Source organism: Bufo bufo, chromosome 2, assembly GCF_905171765.1.
Source record: "Bufo bufo chromosome 2, aBufBuf1.1, whole genome shotgun sequence".
Classification (NCBI taxonomy): domain Eukaryota; kingdom Metazoa; phylum Chordata; class Amphibia; order Anura; family Bufonidae; genus Bufo; species Bufo bufo.
The window spans coordinates 474,015,329-474,043,243 of NC_053390.1; the positions used below are offsets into that span (position 1 = coordinate 474,015,329).

General features: G+C 43.5%; 1 protein-coding gene across 2 annotated transcripts in view; it reads left to right on the plus strand.

Moving 5' to 3' along the window:
• TIMM44 (translocase of inner mitochondrial membrane 44) overlaps positions 1-27,915 on the plus strand; it is a 262,338-nt gene that overhangs the window by 156,663 nt on the left and 77,760 nt on the right. For both annotated transcript variants that reach the window (XM_040417742.1, XM_040417741.1), the window contains 3 exons: positions 1,883-1,975; positions 14,635-14,759; positions 19,072-19,122. In XM_040417742.1, the coding sequence (XP_040273676.1) occupies positions 1,883-1,975; positions 14,635-14,759; positions 19,072-19,122 (269 nt within the window). The remainder of the gene's footprint in view (positions 1-1,882; positions 1,976-14,634; positions 14,760-19,071; positions 19,123-27,915) is intronic.

A 27,915-nucleotide genomic window follows, 5' to 3' on the forward strand; every position in this document is an offset into this window, starting at 1 on the left:
ATACAGTATCTAACATTAGAACAGTTACTCTGCATATATAAGGGTACTTTCACACTTGCGGTAGAGGATTCCGGCAGGCAGTCCGGACGTAAACTGATGGCATTTGTCAGACCGATCCGGATGCGGATCCGTCTGACAAATGCATTGAAATACCGGATCCGTCTCTCCAGTGTCATCTGGAAAAAACGGATCCGGTATTTTTTTCATTTTTAAAGGTCTGCGCATCTGGAAAGCTGGATCCGTTTTGCCGAAACACTTAATGCCGGAGACGGCACTAATACACTTCAATGTAAATTAATGCTTGATCCGGCATTCCGGCAAGTGTTCAGTATTTTTGGCCGGAGAGAAAACTGCAGCATGCTGCGGTATTTTCTCCGTCCAAAAAATGTAAGAGGGACTGAACTGATGCATCCTGAACGGAATGCTCTCCATTCAGAATGCATTTGGATAAAACTGATCTTTTTTTTTTTTTCGGTATTGAGCTCCTGTGACGGAACTCAATACCGGAAAACAAAAACGCTAGTGTGAAAGTACACTAATGGGGTAATCTGGTAGGCTGGAGCTTGCAAAAACCTGCATAGGCATATCCAATATGGAGTCTAACTCTATCAGTATTATGTTGCATTTGGTAGGGGATAATATAACTGTTCTCTGCTTCCAATAGCTGCCCGGCCACGTAAAATCATGCTCAACACAATGTAGGTCCAACACGGGGTTGGCGCTACCATAATGTTGTAAGATGCTCAGAGGCTGGAGGGGAACCACAAAGCCATGTGTGAAAAAAGGCTTCCATTACTTTAGAAGATGGCAGGTGAGGGTGGTCCTCTTACACACATGACAATGGGATTGTTCATATTCATATGGTGCATCACTGTAATCTGCAGTGGAGCCAAGTCTAAGTTTTAAGGCACTACCAGACTGCATGGTCGTGTAAAGAGTGGCGTAGCAGACCACAACACAGCCAGGTTCTAAATATGTTGTTACCATCCCATTAGGGCATGTGCTTCCTGGATATTGGTAGGAATACAGATAGAGTGCAGCCTAGTAGGACGCAGTACAGTTGCACCCTAAATTTGGCGATGCTGCCTCAGGAGAGGTAACATTCTGTTTTAAGGGTGTTTTTCCCATCCCAGAAAGTAAAGGCCATCACTTTAGGATTGGTGAAGGTCTGACTTTAGGATTGGTGAAGGTCTGACTTTAGGATTGGTGAAGGTCTGACTTTAGGATTGGTGAAGGTCTGACTTTAGGATTGGTGAAGGTCTGACTTTAGGATTGGTGAAGGTCTGACTTTAGGATTGGTGAAGGTCTGACTTTAGGATTGGTGAAGGTCTGACTTTAGGATTGGTGAAGGTCTGACTTTTCGGCCCTGTTACAATATTTTTTTCCTGCAAAATAGTACCGTACTTAGCCGAGGATTTCAGCAAACTTGAACATGAATTAGACAGTGTTTCAATTCTCTGTTCAGGTGGTTGCGTTGGTGTTCAGGGAAAAACTTTGAAAAGGCTGCAGTACTAAGTCAATAGTGTTGCCCCTTCATTTTCAAAATCTGGGGTTCCAGAAGTACTAATATTAATGGCATATACTAGAACTATGCAGCCTCTTCCTGATCTTCCAGTCAGAAAATGCAGGCCATTCTGTCATTCAACCATTTAATTTATAATCATTATTAGACTTTATTTTTTAACACATAGAGGTAGATTTAGCAAAACTTGTGTAAAGGACAGCTTTCATTTTCCAAAGCAGCTGTGAAAAATAAAAGGTGGCATCTGATTGATTTCTATGGGAAACTAAACTACGGTAGTTTTTCTTTACACCAGTTTTCATAAATCTCCCCCTAGTGATACTGATTCATTTAAACTGATTCCATATTGTTTCTAAATAGGATTTTTTGAAATGAAGATGAAATATGATGAAAGTGATAATGCACTTATCAGAGCATCACGCACGATCACAGACAAAATCAGTGACATGTTTGGTAAGGCTCTCATTTATTTAACCTTTTTGTGTTTTACGTATAAATGTTGGTTGTAGCTCCTGTTTGAGTGCCTCTTTTATTTAGGCTTTAAGTGCTATTACCTATAAGTACAAATAATTCATATATGGAGGTAAGCCTAGGTGCACATCTGCAGTCTAAATCGCCTGATCCAGTATATGCCGGACACTGCCTGGACACAGTGGATCCCATTCACTATAATGGAGTCCATCAGGTTTCCAGGATGAATTCTGCATGCAGAATTTCCTTTTTCTGGGATCTGCAATGGAATATCCTGCTAGATCTTTGACCGCTGACAGATGTGAACCTAGCCTTTATTGGCAGAAAACTGTCATATGGGGCTCTAAATCTCATAATTCCCTTTAAATGAACTTAAAATGGAGGTATAATTTTATATTCATCATAGTCTCCACTATTTTTACTCTGTCAGTGCAGGCTCTGTAGAGAAATTGTGGGGTTTCTGAGGTCCATATATGAAGAAGAATATAGAACTCTGACACCATGTACTAAATATTTATTCTCAATGTAGAATTAGTTTTTAATAGAATTTGGTAGTAATTATGTGCTTTAAAAGGGATTTCTGGGACTTGATGATCTATCTTTAGGACTCCCCGCACCCCTGCTGATGCTATAACAGAACCAGGAACGGCTCCATGCACTGTTTAGTGGCTATGCCTGACTACTGTAGCTTGGTACAATTCAAGTGAGGCTACTTTCACACTCGCGTTTGGTGCGGATCCGTCTTGTATCTGCACAGACGGATCCGCACCAATAATGCAAATGCTTGTATCTGTTCATAACGGATTTGTTTGCATTATACATTTTAAAAAAAAGTCTAAGTCAAAACGGCTTCACAAATGCTTTGCTGCATACCTCGGATGTAACGAGTGGTTATTTCAGTCAACGTTGCTCTTCTATCAGCTTGAATCAGTCGGCCCATTTTCCTCTGACCTCTAGCATCCACAAGGCATTTTTGCCCACAGGACTGCCGCATACTGGATGTTTTTCCCTTTTCACGCCATTCTTTGTAAACCCTAGAAATGGTTGTGCGTGAAAATCCCAGTAACTGAGCAGATTGTAAAATACTCAGACCGCCCCGTCTGGCACCAACAACCATGCCACGCTCAAAATTGCTTAAATCACCTTTCTTTCCCATTCTGACATTCAGTTTGGAGTTCAGGAGATTGTCTTGACCAGGACCACATCCCTAAATGCATTGAAGCAACTGCCGTGTGATTGGTTGACTAGATAATTGCATTAATGAGAAATAGAACAGGTGTTCCTAATAATTCTTTAGGTGAGTGTACATTGTAAGTCTAGACTGATCCGTTAGGCTCCGCATAGTCAGACGGTCACAAAAACGCTGCAAGCTGCGTTTTAGTGACCGTCTAAAAAATGCAACGGAGACCAAACGCAGCCAAATTGATGCATTCTGAACGGATCCTTATCCATTGAGAATGCATTGGGGCTTAATTGATACGTTTTGGGCCGCTTGTGAGAGCCCTGAAACGGATCTCACAAGCGGACCCAGAAATGCCAGTGTGAAAGTAGCCTGAAAGTTTTTCCTTATGCTTATAATCACTGGTTCAATCTCTAAGTTTAAAGGGATTTTGTTACTTCAGCAAGTGGCATTTATCAAGTAGAGAAAGTTAATGCATGGCATGGCCATATTGCTTCCTTTGCTGGCTGAATTCATTTTTCCATAAAATTATACACTGCTGGTTTCCATGGTTATGACCACCCTGCGATCCACCAGTGGTGCTTGTGCTTGCACATTATAGGACAAAATGCCAGCCTGCGACCGTGGGAGCACACATAGGCTGGTGCTTTTTTATAGTATGTAAGCACAGCCAGAGACACCACTGATGGATTGCAGGGTGGTCATAACTGTGGAAATGAGCAGTGTATAATGTGATGGAAAAATTAATCCAGGAAGCAATATGGATAATAACAATACATTAGTAAGTGCCTTGTATTAACTTTATCTATATGATAAATGCTATTTGCTGAAGTGACAAATCCCCATTAAGAACTATTTATAACATTATCTCTTCTTAGCTGGCTAGACAATCTGAAGAGGAACCTGAGAAATCAAATGAGATGTCTAGAGGATAACGCATGATGGATCCTCTGTGTTTGATATCATGTGCACTTTCCAGTTCATCCCTCATGACAGCACAACAGGAGGATGCTCCCCTTTGACCTTCTTGGGACAGGAAACAGAGAGGTTAAAAAGGTCTGTCCCACCTCCACTCACCAGTGTTCTTCCTGTCCTGTTCCTGGAAGGATGCAGAGAGGTTACCTGCTCTAGGGTTGAAGAGAATTTTACTTTTAGGGCCTATGGCTGGTACTAGGATCGGGGGATGTCGGGACTCCCCTTCCAGGTCGCGAATAGCCTTGCTAAAACCTCTCGGGGTAGTTCCCTTAGCAGCCCAGAACCCACCTGGCGGTACATGGCTTGCTGCCTGACTCTGTGGAGTCTGAGCCTATAGGTGGGTTCTCTGATGGCCTGGGTTCGATCATTGGGTTCATCCTCATCCTTCCTACCCTATAAGTCGCTGTGCCAGTACCTCTTATGCGGACGACCCCTGCCTTGCTCCTAACCCTGATGAAGTGGGTAATGCAGCTGGTGGTTACCTCACGATGGATGGCTATGGGTTTACGGAGCTTAGATCCGCTGTTCCTTAACCCTGCCTCTGTGCATGTGGAGGTTAGCAGGATCGTGCCTCAGTGCGCCTGAAAAAGTCAGCAGCTGGAATGGGGCCTTTTCTCCTCTCCTTACCAACTCTCTGTATTCAGGTATTGGCAGAAGCTGGGTGACAATATTGGTGCTTGCTTTGGCAGCACATACTCCAAGTAAACCAGGCAAACTACTTGTCAGGTAAGTAAACCAGACATGTGTTTAACCAACTGGATTGCCTCAACAGTTCTAATTACTTTAATTAAGAACCTGTGTGTGGATCTAAATGGGAACTCAAAGGATACTAGCATCACCTGTTTGAGGACTGATGTGGAGTTAAAATTTCCATAGCATCATCACGACTGCATACAAGGAGATTGACCCCTGACCTCTGTAGGGGCAGGAACAGAGAAAGGATTATATTTCCCCCTCCCACCACCAACACCAGTGTTTCCTGTCCTTACAGAGGACAGGGCAGAGAAAGGTCTCCCTGTATGCAGGGAGATGAAGCTTCTACCATGCGGTGTGGTTACCTTTTTTCTTTTCATCGTACACCATTCGGGATCATGGTGTTCCCCTGCCCTCCCGCGGTCCTGGTACTAATGCTGGGCAGAGGATCTGGAGCCTGCTCCCAGGGCGACGTCTCCCGCCTTACCTCTAGCAGGTTAAGCCGGGTTTGCGCACCCGGCGCTTCGGGCGCATCTTCATGACGGCGTCGGACTGAGTGACATGGGCAGGCGTGCGGCGTACTCCCAGCTAAAAGCCGAACACAGTGTTCCAAGCTGTGCACCAGCAGCTGCCGAGCATCGGAGTGACTAACTGAGCCCGCGTACCCAGCAGCAGTACTCTGCCTCGTGATGTCCGGAACCGAGACGCCAAAGGAGTCGGACCAGCCATTGCCTCCTTTCGTGAGTTCCCCTTAGGGGAAAGAAGTTCTTATATTATGATGGTCAGGGAGTCTCTTTGATCCCACTCTCCTCTTGCTGGGGGATTGTATGGGTAGTATTTTAGCTCTCATGGCTACCCCCCCATCTCATGGATAAATTTTTTCTTTTAGGTCTCCAAGGAGGCGCTCAAGAAAATCAAGATCCCTTAAGTGCATTTCCTGTAATGCCCGACTTCCTGAGGCTGTGTTAGACGACGTTCCGTCGGTCAAATCACAGAAAGGAGGAAGTGGGACTCTGACGCAGGATCATTTGACAGTAACCGTAGGTTTTATTTTTACATGGAGGACATGTCGGCTGTTAGATCAATTATGGGGGTGGAGGAGGTAGAGAGAACCATTCTATACAAGAGGAAATGTTTGGAGGCTTACGGGTTAAGAAGACCCGTGTATTCCCTATTAACGAAAATATTAGAGACATGATTTTGGAGGAATGGTCTGACCCTGAAAAACGTTTAGGGGTCTCCACCGGCTTCAAAAATCGATTATTTGATCCAGAGGAGACCCAAATTTTTAATGGGAACCCTAAGTTCGATGTCCAGGTGGCTAAGGTGAATAAAAAAAACATCCCTTCCCTTTGAAGATGCTTCCCAGTTAAGGGATTCCATGGACAGGAAAGCCGATGGCCTCTTGAGGAAATCATGGAAGGCCGCAATGTTTAACATCAAGTCTAATATCGCGGCAACCTCCGTGGCCAGATCTATTTTCCTCTGGCTTAATGAATTGGAGGACCACATTATAAATAAAACCCCTAGGGAGGAGATCCTAAATTCCCTACCCCTCCTCAAATCAGCCACGGCATTTATGGCTGTCGGTCCGATTCTCAGCTAGGGATGGTGCCCTCTCCAACGCTGCCAGAAGGGCACTCTGACAAAACATCTAAGATGAAGCTCTGCTCCATTCCATTCTCGGGAGAGTATGTGTTCGGCCCCGTATTGGATAAGATCTTAGAAAAGGCCTCTGATAAAAAGAAGGGTTTTCCTGAAGACAGGCCCTATAAACACAGTTATTCCTTTCGTTCCTCCTCAAATCAAGACAGATCATACAGGGGGAAAGAAGTCTGGGCGCTGGAGCTACCCCAAAGGGGGTAAAGGAAGAGGTTTTCCTACCTCCCACTCTAAACCAAATGACAAACCATGACACCGTGGTGGGGGGAAGGCTCTCAAACTTCCTGACATCCTGGGAATTAAGCTCCCAGAATGCTTGGACAAGAGAGATCATAAGCTCAGGATACAGGATAGAGCTGTCTTCAAAACCCCCAAACAGATTTTCAATAACGCACTTCCAGACAAATCTATGGCAGGAAATTCAAGACCTTCTAAAAAAGAACGTGATTACTCAAGTTCCCCTCCTACATCAGGGGAAGGGAGTTCTATTCAAACCTTTTTCTGATAAAAAAAAAAAAGAGGGTTCGTTCCATATAATAATAAATTTGAAACCCTTAAACAAATTCATCTTGTATCGAAAGTTCAGTTTGGAATCCCTCATGTCGACAGTACCCTTGTTAACCCCAAATGTCCTGATGTGTACGATAGATCTATGAGAGAGTGATGCCTAACATCACATCCCAATCCATACCAACTCCCAAAAATTCCTCCGGTTTGCTATCAGAGATGACAGAGGCCGAAACCATCACTATCAGTTCAGAGCACTCCCGTTTGGAATTTCCTCGGCCCAGAGGATCTTTACAAAGTTAGTAGTGAAAGTGGTGGCGTTCTTAAGGAAAGCGGGCCTGACGCTAGTTCCGTACTTAGACACCCTTCTATCAACACTAGACAGGCTGGGATGGATGGTAAACAGGAACAAGTCTATCCTTTCACCTTCCACAAGGATATGCTTTCTGGGAATGATCCTAGACTCCCAGGCCCAGGCTACCTTTCTTCCCCAGGACAAGATCTCAGCACTGCAACGGAAAATCAGAACATTCCAGGGGAAGAAAACATGCTCAATAAGAGAAGCAATGAGCCTGTTAGGTCTATTAACCTCATGCATTCCAGCAGTACCCTGGAGTCGGAACCATTTCAGACCCTTACAAAACTGGATCCTCGGGATCTGGGACAAACGACAATCCTCGCTAGACCGCAAGGTATCTATCCTACAGCCATTAAAGAAGTCCCTAGATTGGTGGAAGCTTTCCTCAAATCTGTCCAAGGGGACACCGTGGCAGAAGATTACCTACATTCAAGTTGTTACAGACGCAAGTCTTTCAGACTGGGGCGCAAAGGTAGAAGACCATCTGTTTCAGGGACCTGGCCTCAATCAATCAGGTCGCAGTCATCAAATTACAGAGAACTGATGGCGGTCTGGGAGACCCTAAAAGTGACGGAGAGGATTCTTCAGGGTCACCATGTGAAGATCCTCTCAGACAACACGACATCCATCGCTTATCTCTCACACCAAGGTGGGACACGGTCAGCGGCTCTTCAGTCACTATCATCCAAGATCTTCACCTGGGCAGAGTGAAAAGTGAGCTCCATCTCAGCAGTTAACCTCAAGGGTGTATTAAACCAAGAAGCAGACTTCCTCAGTCGCCACAGGCTACACCAGACAGAATGGTCCCTGAACGAAGACTTGTTCCAGATGGTGGTGGACAAATGGGGAAATCCCAAAATGGATCTCTTCGCCTCAAGGCCAAACTCAAAGGTGGGAGTATTTTTCTCCCTAAACCCCAGGGACAACCCATGGGCCTTGGATGCATTCCCTGCAAGATGGCATTGGAGACTGTTATGCCTTCCCTCCACTACCGATGATTCAGAAATTACATCAGTTCACTGAAAAAAAATGCACCAAAATGATACGCTACTGACAATACTAGCGAATTCCTCAGACCGATGTTAAAAGCTGAGAACTTTGCCGATATCTTCCAGTCAGGAACATATTGGAGCAAAAAAGAGTAAAATAAGTCGCTAGGTTTCAATGGTACTTGCGCTGCTGGTCTCCTTGAATGAAGTGGGTTCTTCACAATTATAAAATGTCAATCTGGTGTGACCGCGCTGCTCCTCATTCACACAGAGCTTTTTTCCTCGAATGCAGGTATTCACTTAATCCGGCTCAAGACAGACGCCTCTAGATTAAATCGCAGTATACTTCCACGCAGGTTAGAAAGCTCAGCATGTCATCTCTGTATGGTTCAGAACCACCCACACCTCTATGCTGAGCCGTCGTGGGCTATCTGCAAGATGTCAAACCGCACAATAGTGAGAGTTCCACCAGCACAGTTAAAATCTCGCCCCACCCCGTATCATTTTGGTGCATTTTTTTCAGTGAACTGATGTAATTTCTGAATCATCGGTAGTGGATCTCGCCCCTAATCTAGAGGTGTCTGTCTTGAGCCGGATTAAGTGAATACCTGCATTCAAGGAAAAAAGCTGTGTGTATGAGGAGCAGCACGGTCCCACCAGATTGACAGGAACATATCGGAGCCAGGCTCTCACATGCCTCCATAGTGGTATCACAAACCGCCGCACCCACAACAGACCATGTGACACAGAAGCTACCAGGTGCAAAAGAATGTTACCAACAATATAAAGTGGCACATTCCATACACATAAGGACAAAAACTCACTGAAAAAAGTGGCTTAAACGGGTGAAAATGCTCCAAACCCAGACACTGTGGCGTGTCTATAACCGGGCAGTTTAGTGGTAGGACCCCATGAGTGCCTGCTGCCACTTGCCTCTGCGCATGGCCTACTGCCACTTGCCTCTGCGCATGGCCTGCTGCCGCTTGCCTCTGCGCCTGGCCTGCTGCTGCTTGCCTCTGCGCATGGTCTGCTGCCGCTTGCCTCTGCGCATGGCCTGCTGCCGCTTGCCACGAACATTAGGGACCCAGCCTTCATTGCACCTAATACCCATAACCTCAACGGCTGTCGCCTCTTGGAAGGAGATTCCCCTCACTGCAAGCCAACCCAGGGAGCTACAAAACTGCAATAGAGACTGTGCATTCCTTTGTCCACATTCACACTTAAAGGGATTCTGTCATCAGATTTTACCCCTATAACCTAAAGATATCCTCATGTCCGGACTAATAAGAAGAATCCTAAGCTGGCCTTATTAAACCTCACTGAGGCTCTATTTGTCAAAAAAACAGGTTTTTATAACCTGCCAATCACTTACTTAAGGTGCCCAAGGGGAGGTCCGTTAATACAGGGTGCCCGGCCGCACCCCTCGCCGTCCGGTGCCCAGCGCCGCCTTCCGTCTTCATCGCCGCCTTCCCTGTCTTCAGCGCCGCCTTCTACAGCTCAGCGCCGCCTCTGCAATCCTCCCGTCCCTTTGCCAGATCCCGCGCCTGTGCACTAGGCTCGGCCTGATGCGCCCGTGCGGACTCCTGGCAGCGGCTTCATGCGCACTTCGCTCAACCCTAATATGACCTGCAGATTGGCTGAGCTTAGTGCGCAGGCGCGGGATCTGGCAAAGGGACGGGAGGATTGCAGAGGCGGCGCTGAAGAGACGGAAGGCGGCGCTGGGCACCGGACGGCGAGGGGTGCGGCCGGGCACCCTGTATTAACGGACCTCCCCTTGGGCACCTTAAGTAAGTGATTGGCAGGTTATAAAAACCTGTTTTTTGGACAAATAGAGCCTCAGTGAGGTTTAATAAGGCCAGCTTAGGATTCTTATTATTAGTCCGGACATGAGGATCTCTTTAGGTTATAGGGGTAAAATCTGATGACAGAATCCCTTTAAAGCCATGCTCACACCTCAGTCCTTGTGTCTCCTGACTAGTGCCATGCAAAGATCTTGTGAAACCCTTAAGACTGCTTCTGACCTTGAAGCTATGCGGCAGGTGGGTTCTCGGAAAGAGTTCTTCTTCTTTCTTCCTCCTCCCTCGGGATCCCGAGCTTGTCCTGGACTGGTATGAAGTTAATGGTACAGTTTGGTTACCTCATCGTTGATGTCCATGCTTGCCGTGTGCCAGTGCTGTCAGCTTGGCTCTGTTTCTTACATATACCCTGTAGACATCCGGAGTTGTTTATCAGATTATAACAATTAAGCTCTTGGGAATTAACTGCAATGGCGGTCTAGGTTGAATTTTTTTTCTCCGTTTAGCGGTTATATATGATGTTACAATATTTTATCTGGTTTTAGAGCGAGTCGCTTTTACCCAATGGTACTTACCATATACAGGGAGTGCAGAATTATTAGGCAAGTTGTATTTTTGAGGATTAATTTTATTATTGAACAACAACCATGTTCTCAATGAACCCAAAAAACTCATTAATATCAAAGCTGAATATTTTTGGAAGTAGTTTTTAGTTTGTTTTTAGTTTTAGCTATTTTAGGGGGATATCTGTGTGTGCAGGTGACTATTACTGTGCATAATTATTAGGCAACTTAACAAAAAACAAATATATACCCATTTCAATTATTTATTTTTACCAGTGAAACCAATATAACATCTCAACATTCACAAATATACATTTCTGACATTCAAAAACAAAACAAAAACAAATCAGTGACCAATATAGCCACCTTTCTTTGCAAGGACACTCAAAAGCCTGCCATCCATGGATTCTGTCAGTGTTTTGATCTGTTCACCATCAACATTGCGTGCAGCAGCAACCACAGCCTCCCAGACACTGTTCAGAGAGGTGTACTGTTTTCCCTCCTTGTAAATCTCACATTTGATGATGGACCACAGGTTCTCAATGGGGTTCAGATCAGGTGAACAAGGAGGCCATGTCATTAGATTTTCTTCTTTTATACCCTTTCTTGCCAGCCACGCTGTGGAGTACTTGGACGCGTGTGATGGAGCATTGTCCTGCATGAAAATCATGTTTTTCTTGAAGGATGCAGACTTCTTCCTGTACCACTGCTTGAAGAAGGTGTCTTCCAGAAACTGGCAGTAGGACTGGGAGTTGAGCTTGACTCCATCCTCAACCCTAAAAGGCCCCACAAGCTCATCTTTGATGATACCAGCCCAAACCAGTACTCCACCTTGCTGGCTTCTGAGTCGGACTGGAGCTCTCTGCCCTTTACCAATCCAGCCACGGGCCCATCCATCTGGCCCACCAAGACTCACTCTCATTTCATCAGTCCATAAAACCTTAGAAAAATCTGTCTTGAGATATTTCTTGACGTTTCAGCTTGTGTGTCTTGTTCAGTGGTGGTCGTCTTTCAGCCTTTCTTACCTTGGCCATGTCTCTGAGTATTGCACACCTTGTGCTTTTGGGCACTCCAGTGATGTTGCAGCTCTGAAATATGGCCAAACTGGTGGCAAGTGGCATCTTGGCAGCTGCACTCTTGACTTTTCTCAGTTCATGGGCAGTTATTTTGCGCCTTGGTTTTTCCACACGCTTCTTGCGACCCTGTTGACTATTTTGAATGAAACGCTTGATTGTTCGATGATCACGCTTTAGAAGCTTTGCAATTTTAAGAGTGCTGCATCCGTCTGCAAGATATCTCACTATTTTTGACTTTTCTGAGCCTGTCAAGTCCTTCTTTTGACCCATTTTGCCAAAGGAAAGGAAGTTGCCTAATAATTATGCACACCTAATATAGGGTGTTGATGTCATTAGACCACACCCCTTCTCATTACAGAGATGCACATCACCTAATATGCTTAATTGGTAGTAGGCTTTCGAGCCTATACAGCTTGGAGTAAGACAACATGCATAAAGAGGATGATGTGGTCAAAATACTCATTTGCCTAATAATTCTGCACGCAGTGTAAACTAGGCTTAGAGGTAAAGGGCATCCTTTTTATGGCTTACGTCTAATAAGACAATTTATTCTTCCTCTAAGTATTTAAGTCTATATACAGAGGTAGGTCTGTTGATCAATAGAGATACAGATAGAGACATTTTAGAGATGCGACTGCATTCACAAATTCTGTCATCAAGATTTAGTTTTCTGGCAGAATCAAAAAGTTTCTGTCTCAGGTTTGATCCTGATTCTATGAAATGGTATTTTTTATCCAATGATAATTATGTGAGATATGTTGTTCTTAGACTTGGTCCCCCCTAAATTATAATTTGGTACGTCTCCTGTTGTGCTGTTATGAGGGATGAACTTCAAAATAGGATTAGACTTACCGGTAATTCGCTTTCCAGAGATTCATGACAGCACACGTACATTCCCTCCCTTACTAACTACCATGTAAATATAAAATTTAAGATTTTCTGGTGCTTTTAATGAATCCGTTGCATCCATCCTGGTGTGGTAATCTGGAAAAACACTGGTGAATGGAGGTGGGAGGGACCTTTTTAACCGCTCTGTTTCCTGTCCCAAGAAGGTCAAAGGGGAGCATCCTCCTGTTGTGCTGTCATGAGAGAATCTCTGAAAAGTGAATTACCGGTAAGTCTAAGGCTACATGCACATGGCTGTTTGTAATTTGCCGGCCGCAAATTGTGGATCCGCAAACAAAAAAATGCCATCAGATTTTTTATTTTTTTTGCGGATCCATTGTAACCATGCCTAAAACGGACAAGAATAGGACATGTTCTATTTTTTTTGCGGGGCTACGGAATGGACATACTGATGCGGACAGCACACCGTGTAATACAAGAGAAACTTCTATGAGGTTTTTCAGCAAAAACATAGCATTGAGCTCTACAGCTCAGTGGTTAAGGTTTTTGCCCTTAATGTAGAAGGTTGTGAGTTTGAATCCCCACAGAAACATTTTAAAAATAGAGGCTAAATGAAATTTAAATACACAGGGTTTCCCCAACAGTAAAAAGTTAATTTTGAGAAAATAAAATGGAGCAAAACGTAAAATATGATCAAATAACACCCATATTAACCCAAACCAACCTTTTTAACTTGTGTAACCAGTATTTTTTGTTGGGATATGTGGCAACCCTAACAGCCCCCCCACTCAGGACCTCTATAGGCCCGCTCACTGCAGCAAGCTAAGCCTTATTTGGACTCTCTTCGTAAAAAAAAATGTTCTTTTCATCGCGATATTCTGACCGTCAACTTTTTTATAGTTGTGGAGATGTGGGGGGCTCATTTTTTGCGGGATGATCTGTTGTTTTTAACAATACCATTTGGGTTGTGTACGACTTGATCGTTTTTTATTCAATTTTCTTGGGAGATAGTGATGAAAAAAACTCAACTTGTTTTTAGAAAAAAAAATTCTCTTACACCATTCACCATATGGCCATAATTCTATTTTGTTTTTGTCTCTTTTTATTTTGGGGAATGGGGGCGATTAAAATTTTTATGGTTTTTTATATTTTCTAAACTTAACAAAAAGATTTTTTTTTTTTTAAAGTCGCCCAAGTGGACCACAACTTACAATCATATGTAAATTGCCCCATTATTCTGTATAGAAACCACTTTATCACAGTTCAGTGCTGCCATCTAGTGGTCTGAACTGGTATATACTAACAATGAGCCTAGAAGCGAAGTACAGGCTGCGACTCATTTTTAGAACAGGGTGCTTTGCCTGATCTCCTCTTGGGGAAAGCGCGCCTGAAGAAGAATCCCGCGCTTCCGGTTTTTAAAACTCTCAGATGCTGTAAGGGGAACTCATTGCTGTGAGGGGAGGGGGCATCTGGTATGTTCTGAGGCCATGAGGGTAAAGAACTGTGTGAGGAGCTTTACGGAGTGTAATGCTACATGCACACGACCGTATGTGTTTTGCAGTCCACAAATTGCGGATCTGCAAAAAAAAAAAAAGGATGACATCCGTATGACATTTAAAAAAAATTTTTTTTTTTGCGAATCCATTGTAACAATGCCTAAAACGGACAAGTATAGGGCATGTTCTGTTTTTTTTTTGCGGGGCTGCGGAACGGACATACTGATGCGGACAGCACACGGTGTGCTGTCCGCATTTTTTGCGGACCCGTTGAAATTAATGGGTCCGCATCCTATCCGCAAAAAAAACGGATCGGACACGGAAACAAACAACGTTTGTGTGCATTTAGCCTAATTCCTATTTTCTCCAGTTACTCGGGCTGCTGGTTTTCTGCATTTTATTTTTTTTGGTTTGTTTTCTAACTACTATTGGTCTGGTAGATTAATTTGAATTGACTGTGCAAAAAAACTGTGGTTGTATAACCATTTTTGTTTTTTTAGGGGGAATGTTTTCTAAAACTGAGATGTCAGAGGTTTTAACAGAAATTGTAAAGGTTGATCCAAACTTTGATAAGGATGCATTTTTGAAATTGTGTGAGAAGGATATAATTCCAAACATATTGGAGGTAAAATGTATTTCTTTTGTCTTTCTGGTTATGTTATTCTTATACTTAGACTAAAATGTTAATCAAATGTTAAGTATGATAATGTAGTAATTTAGCATCCGTCTAAAATATTCAAAAATAATCCATGGACATAAATTAAGACTGTTAACTTTTGCTACTTTATTTGAGGACTTCATGGGCTAAGTTTGAGGATATATAGTTTCCTGTGACTAGTCAGTATTTGTATGTTAAAACTATTGAAATGATACCAGAGTTCATATAGAAAGTGTGTGAAAGTGATAGTTCTTCATGTATACAAACTCGTGTAGATAATTCTGTCAATCACTACCACAGCATGCACAGTAGCTATAAAACGTCTGCAAGCCCCTGTTAAAATGCCAGGTTTTTATCATGTTAAACAAAAATAAGACCAAGAACAATCATTTCAGAAATCTTTCACATTTAATGTCACCTATAAGGCTGAGTTCACATCAGCGTACAGCCTTTCCGTTCTCCTGCTCCGTTTAGGAAAGGACTGATTCGGCACATAATTGAGCCGAACGGAGCCTACGGACCCCATAGACTATAATAGGGTCCGTTAGGTTTCCGCTCAGAAGATGATTTTGGAGCGGAGACAAAAGTTGTGCGCGCAGGACTTTTGACTCCGATTCAAAAATCTTCCTCTGAGCGGAAACCTAATGAACCCAATTATAGTCTATGGGGTCCGTAGGCTCCGTTCGGCTCAGTTATGTACCAAATCCGTACTTTCCCTTCTCCTGCTCCTATAACGGAGTAGGAGAACGGAAAGGCTGAACGCTGATGTGAACTCAGCCTATTCTGTACAATTCAATTGAAAAACTAAAATTTTCTACGGTGGAAAAATAAATAACTAAAACTATGTGGTTGCTTAAACATGCACTCCCTTAACCACTTGCCATCTGGGCCATTTGCCCCCTTCCTGACCAGGCCTAATTTAGCAAAACTGACATATCTCACTTTATGTGGTAATAACTTTGGAACGCCTTTATTTATCCAAGTCATTCAGAGATTGTTTTCTCGTGACACATTGTACTTCATGATAATCATAAATTTGAGTCAAAATATTTCACCTTTTATTTATGAAAAAATCCCAAATTTACCCAAAAATTTGAAAAATTCGCAATTTTCTAAATTTCAATTTCTCTGCTTTTAAAACAGAAAGTGATACCTCATAAAATATTTATTACTTAACATTCCCCATATGTCTACTTTATGTTGGCATCATTTTGGAAATGTCATTTTATTTTTTTAGGACGTTAGAAGGCTTAGAAGTTTAGAAGCAATTCTTCAAATTTTTAAGAAAATTGCCAAAACCCACTTTTTATGGACCAGTTCAGGTCTGAAGTCACTTTGTGGGGCCTACATAGTGGATACCCCCATAAATGACCCCATTGTAGAAACTACACCCCTCAAGGTATTCAAAACCGATTTTACAAACTTTGTTAACCCTTTAGGCGTTCCACAAGAATTAAAGGAAAATGGAGATCAAATTTTTAAATTTCACTTTTTTGGCAGATTTTCCATTTTAATCCAATTTTTTCTTTAACACATCAATGGTTAACAGCCAAACAAAACTCAATATTTATTACCCAGATTCTGCAGTTTACAGAAACACCCCACATGTGGTCAGAAACTGCTGTATGGGCACACGGCAGGGCGCAGAAGAAAAGGAACTCCACATGGTTTTTAGATACCATGTCCCATTTGAAGCCCCCTGATGCACCCTTACAGTAGAAACTCCCAAGAAGTGACCCCATTTTGGAAACTAGGGGATAAGGTGCCAGTTTTATTAGTACTATTTTTGGGTACATATGATTTTTTGATCATTCATTATAACACTTTATGGGGCAAGGTGACCAAAAAATTGGTTGTTTTAGCACAGTTTCTATTTATTTATTTTTACAGCGTTCACCTGAGGGGTTCAGTCAAGTGACATTTTTATAGAGCAGATTGTTACGGACGTGGCGATACCTAATATGTATACTTTTTCTCATTTATTAAAGTTTTACACAATAATAGCATTTTTGAAACCAAATTTTTTTTTTTTTTTTTTTTAAATAAGTTTTTATTCTGGGAAAAAGAATACAGTACATGCATATTGTACATAAATGTCATTCCAACAAAACATCATAACAAACTGACATTCTATTTATGACAGGCAAATATGTTTTTCTTTCCCATTTTTTCCCAAAAATTAGGTTTTAATGTGTCCATGTTCTGAGAGCTATAGTTTTTTTTATTTTTTGAGATTTTCTTATGTAGGGGCTCATTTTTTGCGGGATGAGGTGACTGTTTTATTGGTACCATTTTGTGGGACATACGCGTTTTTGATCACTTGGTGTTGCACCTTTTGTGATGCAAGGTGACAAAAATTGCTTGTTTTGACACTTTTTTTTTTTTTTTTTACGGTGTTCACCTGAGGGGTTAGCTCATGTGATATTTTTATAGAGCTGTTTTTTACGGACGCGGCAATACCTAATATGTATACTTTTTTTTATTTGTTTCACTTTAACACAATAATAGCATTTTTGAAACCCAAAAAATTATGTTTTAGTGTCTCCATGTTCTAAGAGCTATAGTTTTTTTATTTTTTGAGAGATTTTCTTATGTAGGGGCTCATTTTTTGCGGGATGAGGTGACGGTTTTATTGGTACCATTTTGTTGGACATACGCGTTTTTGATCACTTAGTGTTGCACCTTTTGTGATGTAAGGTGACAAAAATTGCTTGTTTTGACATTTTTTATTTTTTATTTTTTTTTACGGTGTTCACCCGAGGGGTTAGGTCATGTGATATTTTTATAGAGCTGGTTTTTACAGATGCGGCAATACCAAATATGTCTATTTTATTTTATTTTTTCTATTTTTAACATTTTTATTTTTTATTCCTTACTTGGGGACTTTTTTTTTTACATGTGAAAGTTTTTTTTATTTTATTTTTTCAACCCTTTATTTATTTATTTTTTTTACACTTTTCGTCCCCCATAAGGTCATACAAGACCTCTGGGGGACATTTGCTTCACTTTTTCTTTTTTTTTTCACTATTGATTTCTCCTGTAACTGGGGCTGACATAGTAGCCCCAGTTACAGAAGAAATGCACCCCCCAGAGAGGCTTTACAGCATAATTCTGCGCTGTACAGCCTCAGTGCAGGGCTGATCGAGGTCTGTGAAAGACCTCACACAGCTCCTGCACTCTCCGGTCCCGGCGGTCCGGAACAGGAACAGGAAGCGCTCCTGCTGTGTATGCAGCGATCCAGAAGGCAGGGACCCCTGGGCACTGTCCCTGCCTTCTCTCTGGGTTGCCCTGCTGTCACTGACAGCGGGCAACCCGATCAGCAGCTGCACGATTAGCGTGCAGCTGCAATTTCTGAACGGACGTTTTAAAACGTGCGTTCAGAAATAGAGATCCACCCATAGGACGTTTATATCCTATGGGCGGACGGGAGGAGGTTAAGTAACCCTTAAGTAAGAGTAACTAAACCTTTGAGTAAAATTTTTATAAGAAGTCCCTAATGCCCTAGTAATAGTTTTTGTAATATACTGTACTTTATTAATGGATTTTGTATTTTTATTACAGTACACCATTCTGTGTGCGCTTAAAATTGACATTTCTGTATACCACTGACTGCTCAACGGAGTACAGGCTGTAGACACTTTATGAATAGGGCCGCAGCAGCAGTGTGTACGGGCAGGAGTGCATATTGCTGCTCCTGCCCATGCCCTCCCATAGGTTTACTAACTCCTAGCATAGCACATGGGTACCCTGTACCCATGTGCTCTGCCAGGATTAGCTGATAACTTACCACTAGGGTTGAGCGAACGTGTTTTCAAGTTCGGCGTACAAGGTTCGGTTTGGTCTGACTTTTTTTTTATACCTAGCAAAAACCTGGCATTTTAGCGGGTGTGTAGACTTTTTATATCCACTCTATGTACATAATTTAGGAGAGTCTCAGAACTGGTGATATGTAAGAAAGGCATTGATTTTATAACTGTTTTACAACCGAGCACACCAATGCAAATTAATATTAATTAAAGCCCTAATAGGCAACAACTTGACTATATTTGATTTTGGCCTCTTGAATGTATTAAGTGCCTCCCTGTCCTGTTAAGGCACCATCTCTCTACAGGTAAAAAGACTATAGATTTAATTTTATTTGTGCAACAATTAATGCAATAATAATTACTAGTGTTTGTATAGGCTGTTAGAGAGCAGAATTTTAATGTTTATCACTATCATTTATTGTTTTTTAATAATCTTTTCAATCTTTTTTTTTTTTTTTTTTTTCCTCCCAAAGGCAATTGTAAGAGGTGATCTTGATGTCCTAAAAGACTGGTGCTACGAAGCGGTGAGCCTGAATTTGCTTGTAAACTTGCGATTCAACTTATTGTACAGTTTATTTAACCCGATTTTTGGGAAATTTGACATGTCAATTTATGTGGTAATAACTTTGGAGCACTTTTACTTTTCCAAGCCATTCTGAGATTGTTTTCTTGTGACACATTGTACTTCTTGATAGTGGTAAATTTGAGTTGATATATTTCACCTTTTTAGTTAAAAAGTTTGGAAAATATTGAACTTTTTCAAAATTTTAATTTCTCTTCTTTTAAGACAGTTATACCTCATAAAATAGTTGTTGCTTAACATTCCCCATATACTTTGTTTACATCATTTTGTAAACGTAATTTTTATTTTATAGGACGTTAAAACTCTTCGAGTTTTAAAACCAATTTTTTTTATTTTCGAGAAAATGTCCACGGCCCAGTTCCGTTATGAAGTCACTTTGAGGGGCTTATATAATGGAAACCACCCATAAATGCCCCCATTTTGGAAACTACACCACTAATTTTTACAAATGTTGTTAACCCTTTAGATGTCTTCCACAAAAGCTTTAGGAAAATGGGGGTGAAATTCCCAAATTTCCATTTTTATTTTAATTTTGGGCAGATTTTTCAGTTAAAACAAAGTGCAGAACCCTTTTAAATTATATGGAAAAAAAAAATAATAATTATATAATAGTTTTAGGTCACTATTTTTCATATGCACAAAGGTTAACAAGGAAAATAAAGTACACCACGAAGTTACATTATTTCGACTGAGTACAGCAATATTCCATAGGTGTTGTTAAACTGTTGTCTAAACTGTGGTCTTAAAATGGAGGTCTCCGAAGGAAAGGAGCACCATTTTGCTTTTGTAGCTCTGTTTTGGCTAGAATGGGGTTTGGGCACCATGTAGCATTTGGAACTCCCCTGAGGAACCAGTACAGTGGAAATTTTTAAGATTGACCCCATTTTGGAAACTATACCCCTCAAGGAATTCAGCTAGGGGGTGTAGTGATGCTTTTGGCCCTACAGTTATATCATATTATTTATTAACATTGGACCCTGAAAATGAAAAATGTACTTTTCCATTTCACCACCATGACGGCATTATAACAGGAGATTGAACCCTGACCTCTGTAGGGGCAGGAAACAGAGAGAGGTTAAATTGCCCCCTCCCTCCATCATTCCCCAGTGTTTTCCTGCCCCTACAGTGGCCAGGACAGAAAAAGGCCTCTGTGTCGTCAGGGAGGTAAAAAGGAATTGTTTTTACTTTTTTATTTATTCCCAGGGCACCACATCGGGAATCTAGTGCCTTCCTTGTTGGGCTATAAATTTTCCCTGGTGATACCCTGTTCGCCAGCTGTAAGCTTACCAATGCTGGACGGGGTGACAGGAGGGCTCATATCCCGTTGATCTGGTGCCTCTCCGCATGCTGCCGTGGCTTCCTTTCCAACCGTGGGATAAGCAGCCGTAAGGACGCATAGGCCGCATGGAATGTGACGTCACTTCCAGGTCGAGCGAGCGCGTCCGGAAGTACTGCAAACTGCAGGACTGACTCATTTATAAGGCCATCAGCGGGAAAGCCATGATGCTTCTGATCTGAAGTCAGGGCTGAATCATGTCGGGGCCTGAGACACAGGTACCCAGAGAGCTTGATGCTCGATCGCCAGCAACTGTAAGTCCTGCATCTGGTGGCAGCATGCTTCTGATTATGTGTGGATGGACATGTGGGTAACCAGTGTTATTCCTAACACTCTATTTTCTAGATGGCAGTTTCCTAGTGGGGGGGCCTACATGTTCAAATACACATATTTAAGACTTCATATATTGTCTTAATATACTTTTTGGAATTGATGGGGTTAAATCTCTTACTAATAGGTCTCTAAAGAGGCTCAGAAGAGGCCTAAGAAGAGTAACAAATGTATATGCTGCTATAAAAAAACTGCTGGATAAATATACAAAAAAGCTGTGTATTGCTAACATAGTGGGAAATGAACAACCATCAATCATTCAAGAATTTAAATCCCTAATTCATAAAGAGGTGAAATCTTCCTTTGCTTCTATGAAAGAGATTAATTCCATGTCCTCAACCTCCTAAGCGCCAAAAAAGAGTACATGACTCCTCCTTTGACTCCGATGGACTACAGGGTCCAATTTCTCATCCTCATCCAGAGCTATTCATACTGACTGCTTGGATCCGGAGTCCGACATCCTAAAATGACAAGGACTTTCTGACTAGGTTATATCAACTTTAAGATTCAGTAGGAAAAAAACAACTTCAGCAATCTACCTGAACATTTGGAAAAGATTCTGTTCATGGTCGGGTTAGATTCTGGTTTTCTTCCTAAAGTGGTCTCTGATTTCCACAGAAATCAGGAGATAATTTTACCCTTTTTTTGCAGCAACCCAAATAGGGGTGGGCGATATGGCCTAAAATCTATATTGCGATATAATTTTAAGCATGTGCGATATGCGATATATATTGCGATATATTGTTTTCTATATTTGGGGGGGCGTGTTTAAACTTTTTTTCACTTTTTATTTAATAACTATTAGTCTCCTTAAGGGCTAGAACGTAGAACCCTTGTCATATTCACCCTAACAGAGCTCTATTAGGGTGAATAGGACTTTACACTCTCCCTGCTGCCCTGTGCTTTGTGCACACAGCAGCAGGGAGCTGATCCCCCTCCCCTAAATGGTGCCATCCACAGATCCCCCCCTCCCCTAAACGGTGCCATCCACAGATCCCCCCCCCCTCCCCTAAACGGTGCCATCCACAGATCCCCCCCTCTCCTAAACAGTGCCATCCACAGATCCCCCCCTCCCCTAAACAGTGCCATCCACAGATCCCCCCCCCCCTCCCCTAAAAGGTGCCATCCACAGATCCCCCCCCCTCCCCTAAACGGTGCCATCCACAGATCCCCCCCCTCCCCTAAACGGTGCCATCCACAGATCCCCCCCCCTCCCCTAAACGGTGCCATCCACAGATCCCCCCCCCCCTCCCCTAAACGGTGCCATCCACAGATCCCCCCCCTCCCCTAAACGGTGCCATCCACAGATCTCCCCCTCCCCTAAACGGTGCCATCCACAGACACCCCCCCTCCCCTAAACGGTGCCATCCACAGACACCCCCCCTCCCCTAAACGGTGCCATCCACAGATCCCCCCCTCCCCTAAACAGTGCCATCCACAGATCCCCCCCTCCCCTAAAAGGTGCCATCCACAGATCCCCCCCCTCCCCTAAACGGTGCCATCCACAGATCCCACAAATCAAATTAGCTTCTCAGGAGATATATATGTTAAAGGCATCTCATTCAGTAGTACTGCCTATATATGCCTTTAACATATATATCTCCTGAGAAGCCAATTTGATTCTAAAGGGTTAATTTAATTCATCCTGTAATCTAAACTCTGTGTCATCTGTCCCTTCTCTTATCTCTCTGCTCCTTATCACTGCTGCAACAAGAGCCGACAGCCTCAGTGTGACCTGCTCTACAGTCTGACTCCCGGCTCTTCTAACTCAATGAATCGAATGAGTCACTGACTGAGTCGGATCTTTAGATTTTTGTGACTCATTCGATTCATTTAGACTCCCTGACCCTGCACTACTCCGAGGACTCGCGTCAGAGCTGCTACTGTGCTGTGCTGGCCTCGCCCCCTCAGCTCTGGTCGGTGATTGGTTGGTGGACGGGGAGGGGTGGGGCTGGCAGAAGCAGCTCTTCCACTCTAAGATCATATTACTGACTCCTCCCCAGTCCCTCCCTCAGGCTCCTGCTGCCAGCGTGAGGTGGTGAGCTGAGCGTCTCTGTCTGCAGTGTCTGTGTGCTGGGACTGAGAGCCGATTCAAACAGATCGGATCATTCAAGTGAATCGACTCCTCCGGTTCACTGAACTGAATCGATTCAAATGAACGATTCGTTCATGAACCGGACATCACTAGTTACCGGAGCTAAGACCTAGTAAGGTATACAGTAAAGAGATCACCAATTAATAAAGTTAAAGTTACTGATTAGTTTTTAAATGTTCTACTGTCAGCGGCGTGGCCCTGTATGTTCTAACCCCCAGGCAAGCGTCCCTGTCACCATGGGAACGCCTGGGGGTTAGAATATACCATCGGATTTAAGTTTTCACGCGCTCACTGAGATCGTGAAAACTCAATGATTTACTGTCAGTCCCTCCCCTCCTCCTCTTTTGTCATTGGTGGTCAGCGGCAGCCGCGCACAGTGGGGAGGGAGGGACTCTCTCCTTCTCCACTGTGCCGGCTCAGGATCATATCGCGGTCCGGCGATATAGGCGATATGCTCAAAATCCATATCGTGGCACAAATTTATATCGCATATCGCCTATATCGTCTATATCGCCCACCCCTAAACCCAAAATATGAGAAAGGGAATTTCATTCTTTAGATGTAAGAAGGGTCCTTCTTCGTTATCTGGAAATTACCAAAGAATTTAGACTGGCAGACAACCTTCTAGTCCAATTCGCAGGAAAGAACAAGGGGAAGATGGTTTCTAAAGCATCAATAGCTAAATTGATTAAACAGAAGATCTATAACGGTTATGTTTTCTAAAACCTTGCCTGTCCAGTAAATGTAAAGGCTCATATCACCAGAGAAGGCGGCAACCTGGTCCAACATGCACACTTTCATAAAGCACTATAGACTTGATTTGTCTTCTACTTCCAATCTGTCTTTCAGACGGAAAGTTTTACAAGCAATAGCCCCCCCCCCCATCCTTAAGTTAGGTGATCTGTTAGGTCTCCTGTTATAATGCCGTCATGGCAGTGAAATGGAAGATCAGAATTATACTTACCGGTAATTCTGTTTCCATGAATCCACTATGACTGCACAGATCCCCCCTCCCCCCCCCCTTTTTTTCTTTTCTAAAAGTAAATATATATATATATATATATACAGTACAGACCAAAAGTTTGGACACACCTTCTCATTCAAAGAGTTTTCTTTATTTTCATGACTATGAAAATTGTAGATTCACACTGAAGGCATCAAAACTATGAATTAACACATGTGGAATTATATACATAACAAACAAGTGTGAAACAACTGAAAATATGTCATATTCTAGGTTCTTCAAAGTAGCCACCTTTTGCTTTGATTACTGCTTTGCACACTCTTGGCATTCTCTTGATGAGCTTCAAGAGGTAGTCCCCTAAAATGGTTTTCACTTCACAGGTGTGCCCTGTCAGGTTTAATAAGTGGGATTTCCTGCCTTATAAATGGGGTTGGGACCATCAGTTGCATTGAGGAGAAGTCAGGTGGATACACAGCTGATAGTCCTACTGAATAGACTGTTAGAATGTGTATTATGGCAAGAAAAAAGCAGCTAAGTAAAGAAAAAAACGAGTGGCCATCATTACTTTAAGAAATAAAGGTCAGTCAGTCAGCCGAAAAATTGGGAAAACTTTGAAAGTAAGGGCTATTTGACCATGAAGGAGAGTGATGGGGTGCTGCGCCAGATGACCTGGCCTCCACAGTCACCGGAACCCAATCGAGATGGTTTGGGGTGAGCTGGACCGCAGAGTGAAGGCAAAAGGGCCAACAAGTGCTAAGCATCTCTGGGAACTCCTTCAAGACTGTTGGAAGACCATTTCAGGGGACTACCTCTTGAAGCTCATCAAGAGAATGCCAAGAGTGTGCAAAGCAGTAATCAAAGCAAAAGGTGGCTACTTTGAAGAACCTAGAATATGACATATTTTCAGTTGTTTTACACTTGTTTGTTATGTATATAATTCCACATGTGTTAATTCATAGTTTTGATGCCTTCATAGTAATGAAAATAAAGAAAACAGTTTGAATGAGAAGGTGTGTCCAAACTTTTGGTCTGTACTGTATATATACACTGCTCAAAAAAATAAAGGGAACACAAAAATAACACATCCTAGATCTGAGTTAATTAAATATTCTTCTGAAATACTTTGTTCTTTACATAGTTGAATGTGCTGACAACAAAATCACACAAAAATTAAAAAATGGAAATCAAATTTTTCAACCCATGGAGGTCTGGATTTGGAGTCACACTCCAAATTAAAGTGGAAAAACACACTACAGGCTGATCCAACTTTGATGTAATGTCCTTAAAACAAGTCAAAATGAGGCTCAGTAGTGTGTGTGGCCTCCACGTGCCTGTATGACCTCCCTACAACGCCTGTGCATGTTCCTGATGAGGTGGCGGATGGTCTCCTGAGGGATCTCCTCCCAGACCTGGACTAAAGCATCTGCCAACTCCTGGACAGTCTGTGGTGCAACGTGACATTGGTGGATAGAGCGAGACATGATGTCCCAGATGTGCTCAATTGGATTCAGGTCTGGGGAACGGGCAGGCGAGTCCATAGCATCAATGCCTTCGTCTTGCAGGAACTGCTGACACACTTCAGCCACATGAGGTCTAGCATTGTCTTGCATTAAGAGGAACCCAGGGCCAACCGCACCAGCCTATGGTCTCACAAGGGGTCTGAGGATCTCATCTCGGTACCTAATGGCAGTCAGGCTACCTCTGTCGAGCACATGGAGGGCTGTGCGGCCCTCCAAAGAAATGCCACCCCACAACATTACTGACCCAATGCCAAACCGGTCATGCAGGAGGATGTTGCAGGCAGCAGAACGTTCTCCACGGCGTCTCCAGACTCTGTCACGTCTGTCACATGTGCTCAGTGTGAACCTGCTTTCATCTGTGAAGAGCACAGGGCGCCAGTGGCGAATTTGCCAATCTTGGTGTTCTCTGGCAAATGCCAAACGTCCTGCACGGTGTTGGGCTGTAAGCACAACCCCCACCTGTGGACGTCGGGCCCTCATATCACCCTCATGGAGTCTGTTTCTGACCGTTTGAGCAGACACATGCACATTTGTGGCCTGCTGGAGGTCATTTTGCAGGGCTCTGGCAGTGCTCCTCCTGTTCCTCCTTGCACGAAGGCGGAGGTAGCGGTACTGCTGCTGGGTTGTTGCCCTCCTACGGCCTCCTCCACGTCTCCTGATGTATTGGCCTGTCTCCTGGTAGCGCCTCCATGCTCTGGACACTACGCTGACAGACACAGCAAACCTTCTTGCCACAGCCCGCATTGATGTGCCATCCTGGATAAGCTGCACTACCTGAGCCACTTGTGTGGGTTGTAGACTCCGGTTGTGAAAGCACCGCCAGCATTCAAAAGTGACCAAAACATCAGCCAGAAAGCATAGGAACTGAGAAGTGGTCTGTGGTTACCACCTGCAGAACCACTCCTTTATTGGGGGTGTCTTGCTAATTGCCTATAATTTCCACCTGTTGTCTATCCCATTTGCACAACAGCATGTGAAATTGATTGTCACTCAGTGTTGCTTCCTAAGTGGACAGTTTGATTTCACAGAAGTGTGATTGACTTGGAGTTACATTGTGTTGTTTAAGTGTTCCCTTTATTTTTTTGAGCAGTATATATATATATATATATATATATATATATATATATATATATATACACTGCTCAAAAAAAATAAAGGGATCACTTAAACAACACAATGTAACTCCAAGTCAATCACGCGTCTGTGAAATCAAACTGTCCACTTAGGAGGCAACACTGAGTGACAATCAATTTCACATGCTGTTGTGCAAATGGGATGGAAATTATAGGCAATTAGCAAGACACCCCCAATAAAGGAGTGGTTCTACAGGTGGTGACCACAGACCACTTCTCGGTTCCTTTGCTTGCTGGCTGATGTTTTGGTCACTTTTGAATGCTGGCGGTGCTTTCACTCTAGTGGTAGCATGAGACGGAGTCTACAACCCACACAAGTGGCTCAGGTAGTGCAGCTTATCCAGGATGGCACATCAATGCGAGCTGTGGCAAGAAGGTTTGCTGTGTCTGTCAGCGTAGTGTCCAGAGCATGGAGGCGCTACCAGGAGACAGGCCAGTACATCAGGAGACGTGGAGGAGGCCGTAGGAGGGCAACAACCCAGCAGCAGGACTGCTACCTTCGCCTTTGTGCAAGGAGGAACAGGAGGAGCACTGCCAGAGCCCTGCAAAATGACCTCCAGCAGGCCACAAATGTGCATGTGTCTGCTCAAACGGTCAGAAACAGATTCCATGAGGGTGATATGAGGGCCCGACGTCCACAGGTGGGGGTTGTGCTTACAGCCCAACACCGTGCAGGACGTTTGGCATTTGCCAGAGAACACCAAGATTGGCAAATTCGCCACTGGCGCCCTGTGCTCTTCACAGATGAAAGCAGGTTCACACTGAGCACATGTGACAGACGTGACAGAGTCTGCAGACGCCGTGGAGAACGTTCTGCTGCCTGCAACATCCTCCAGCATGACCGGTTTGGCATTGGGTCAGTAATGGTGTGGGGTGGCATTTCTTTGGAGGGCCGCACAGCCCTCCATGTGCTCGCCAGAGGTAGCCTGACTGCCATTAGGTACCGAGATGAGATCCTCAGACCCCTTGTGAGACCATAGGCTGGTGCGGTTGGCCCTGGGTTCCTCCTAATGCAAGACAATGCTAGACCTCATGTGGCTGGAGTGTGTCAGCAGTTCCTGCAAGACAAAGGCATTGATGCTATGGACTGGCCCGCCCGTTCCCCAGACCTGAATCCAATTGAGCACATCTGGGACATCATGTCTCTCTCTATCCACCAACGTCACGTTGCACCACAGACTGTCCAGGAGTTGGCAGATGCTTTAGTCCAGGTCTGGGAGGAGATCCCTCAGGAGACCGTCCGCCACCTCATCAGGAGCATGCACAGGCGTTGTAGGGAGGTCATACAGGCACGTGGAGGCCACACACACTACTGAGCCTCATTTTGACTTGTTTTAAGGACATTACATCAAAGTC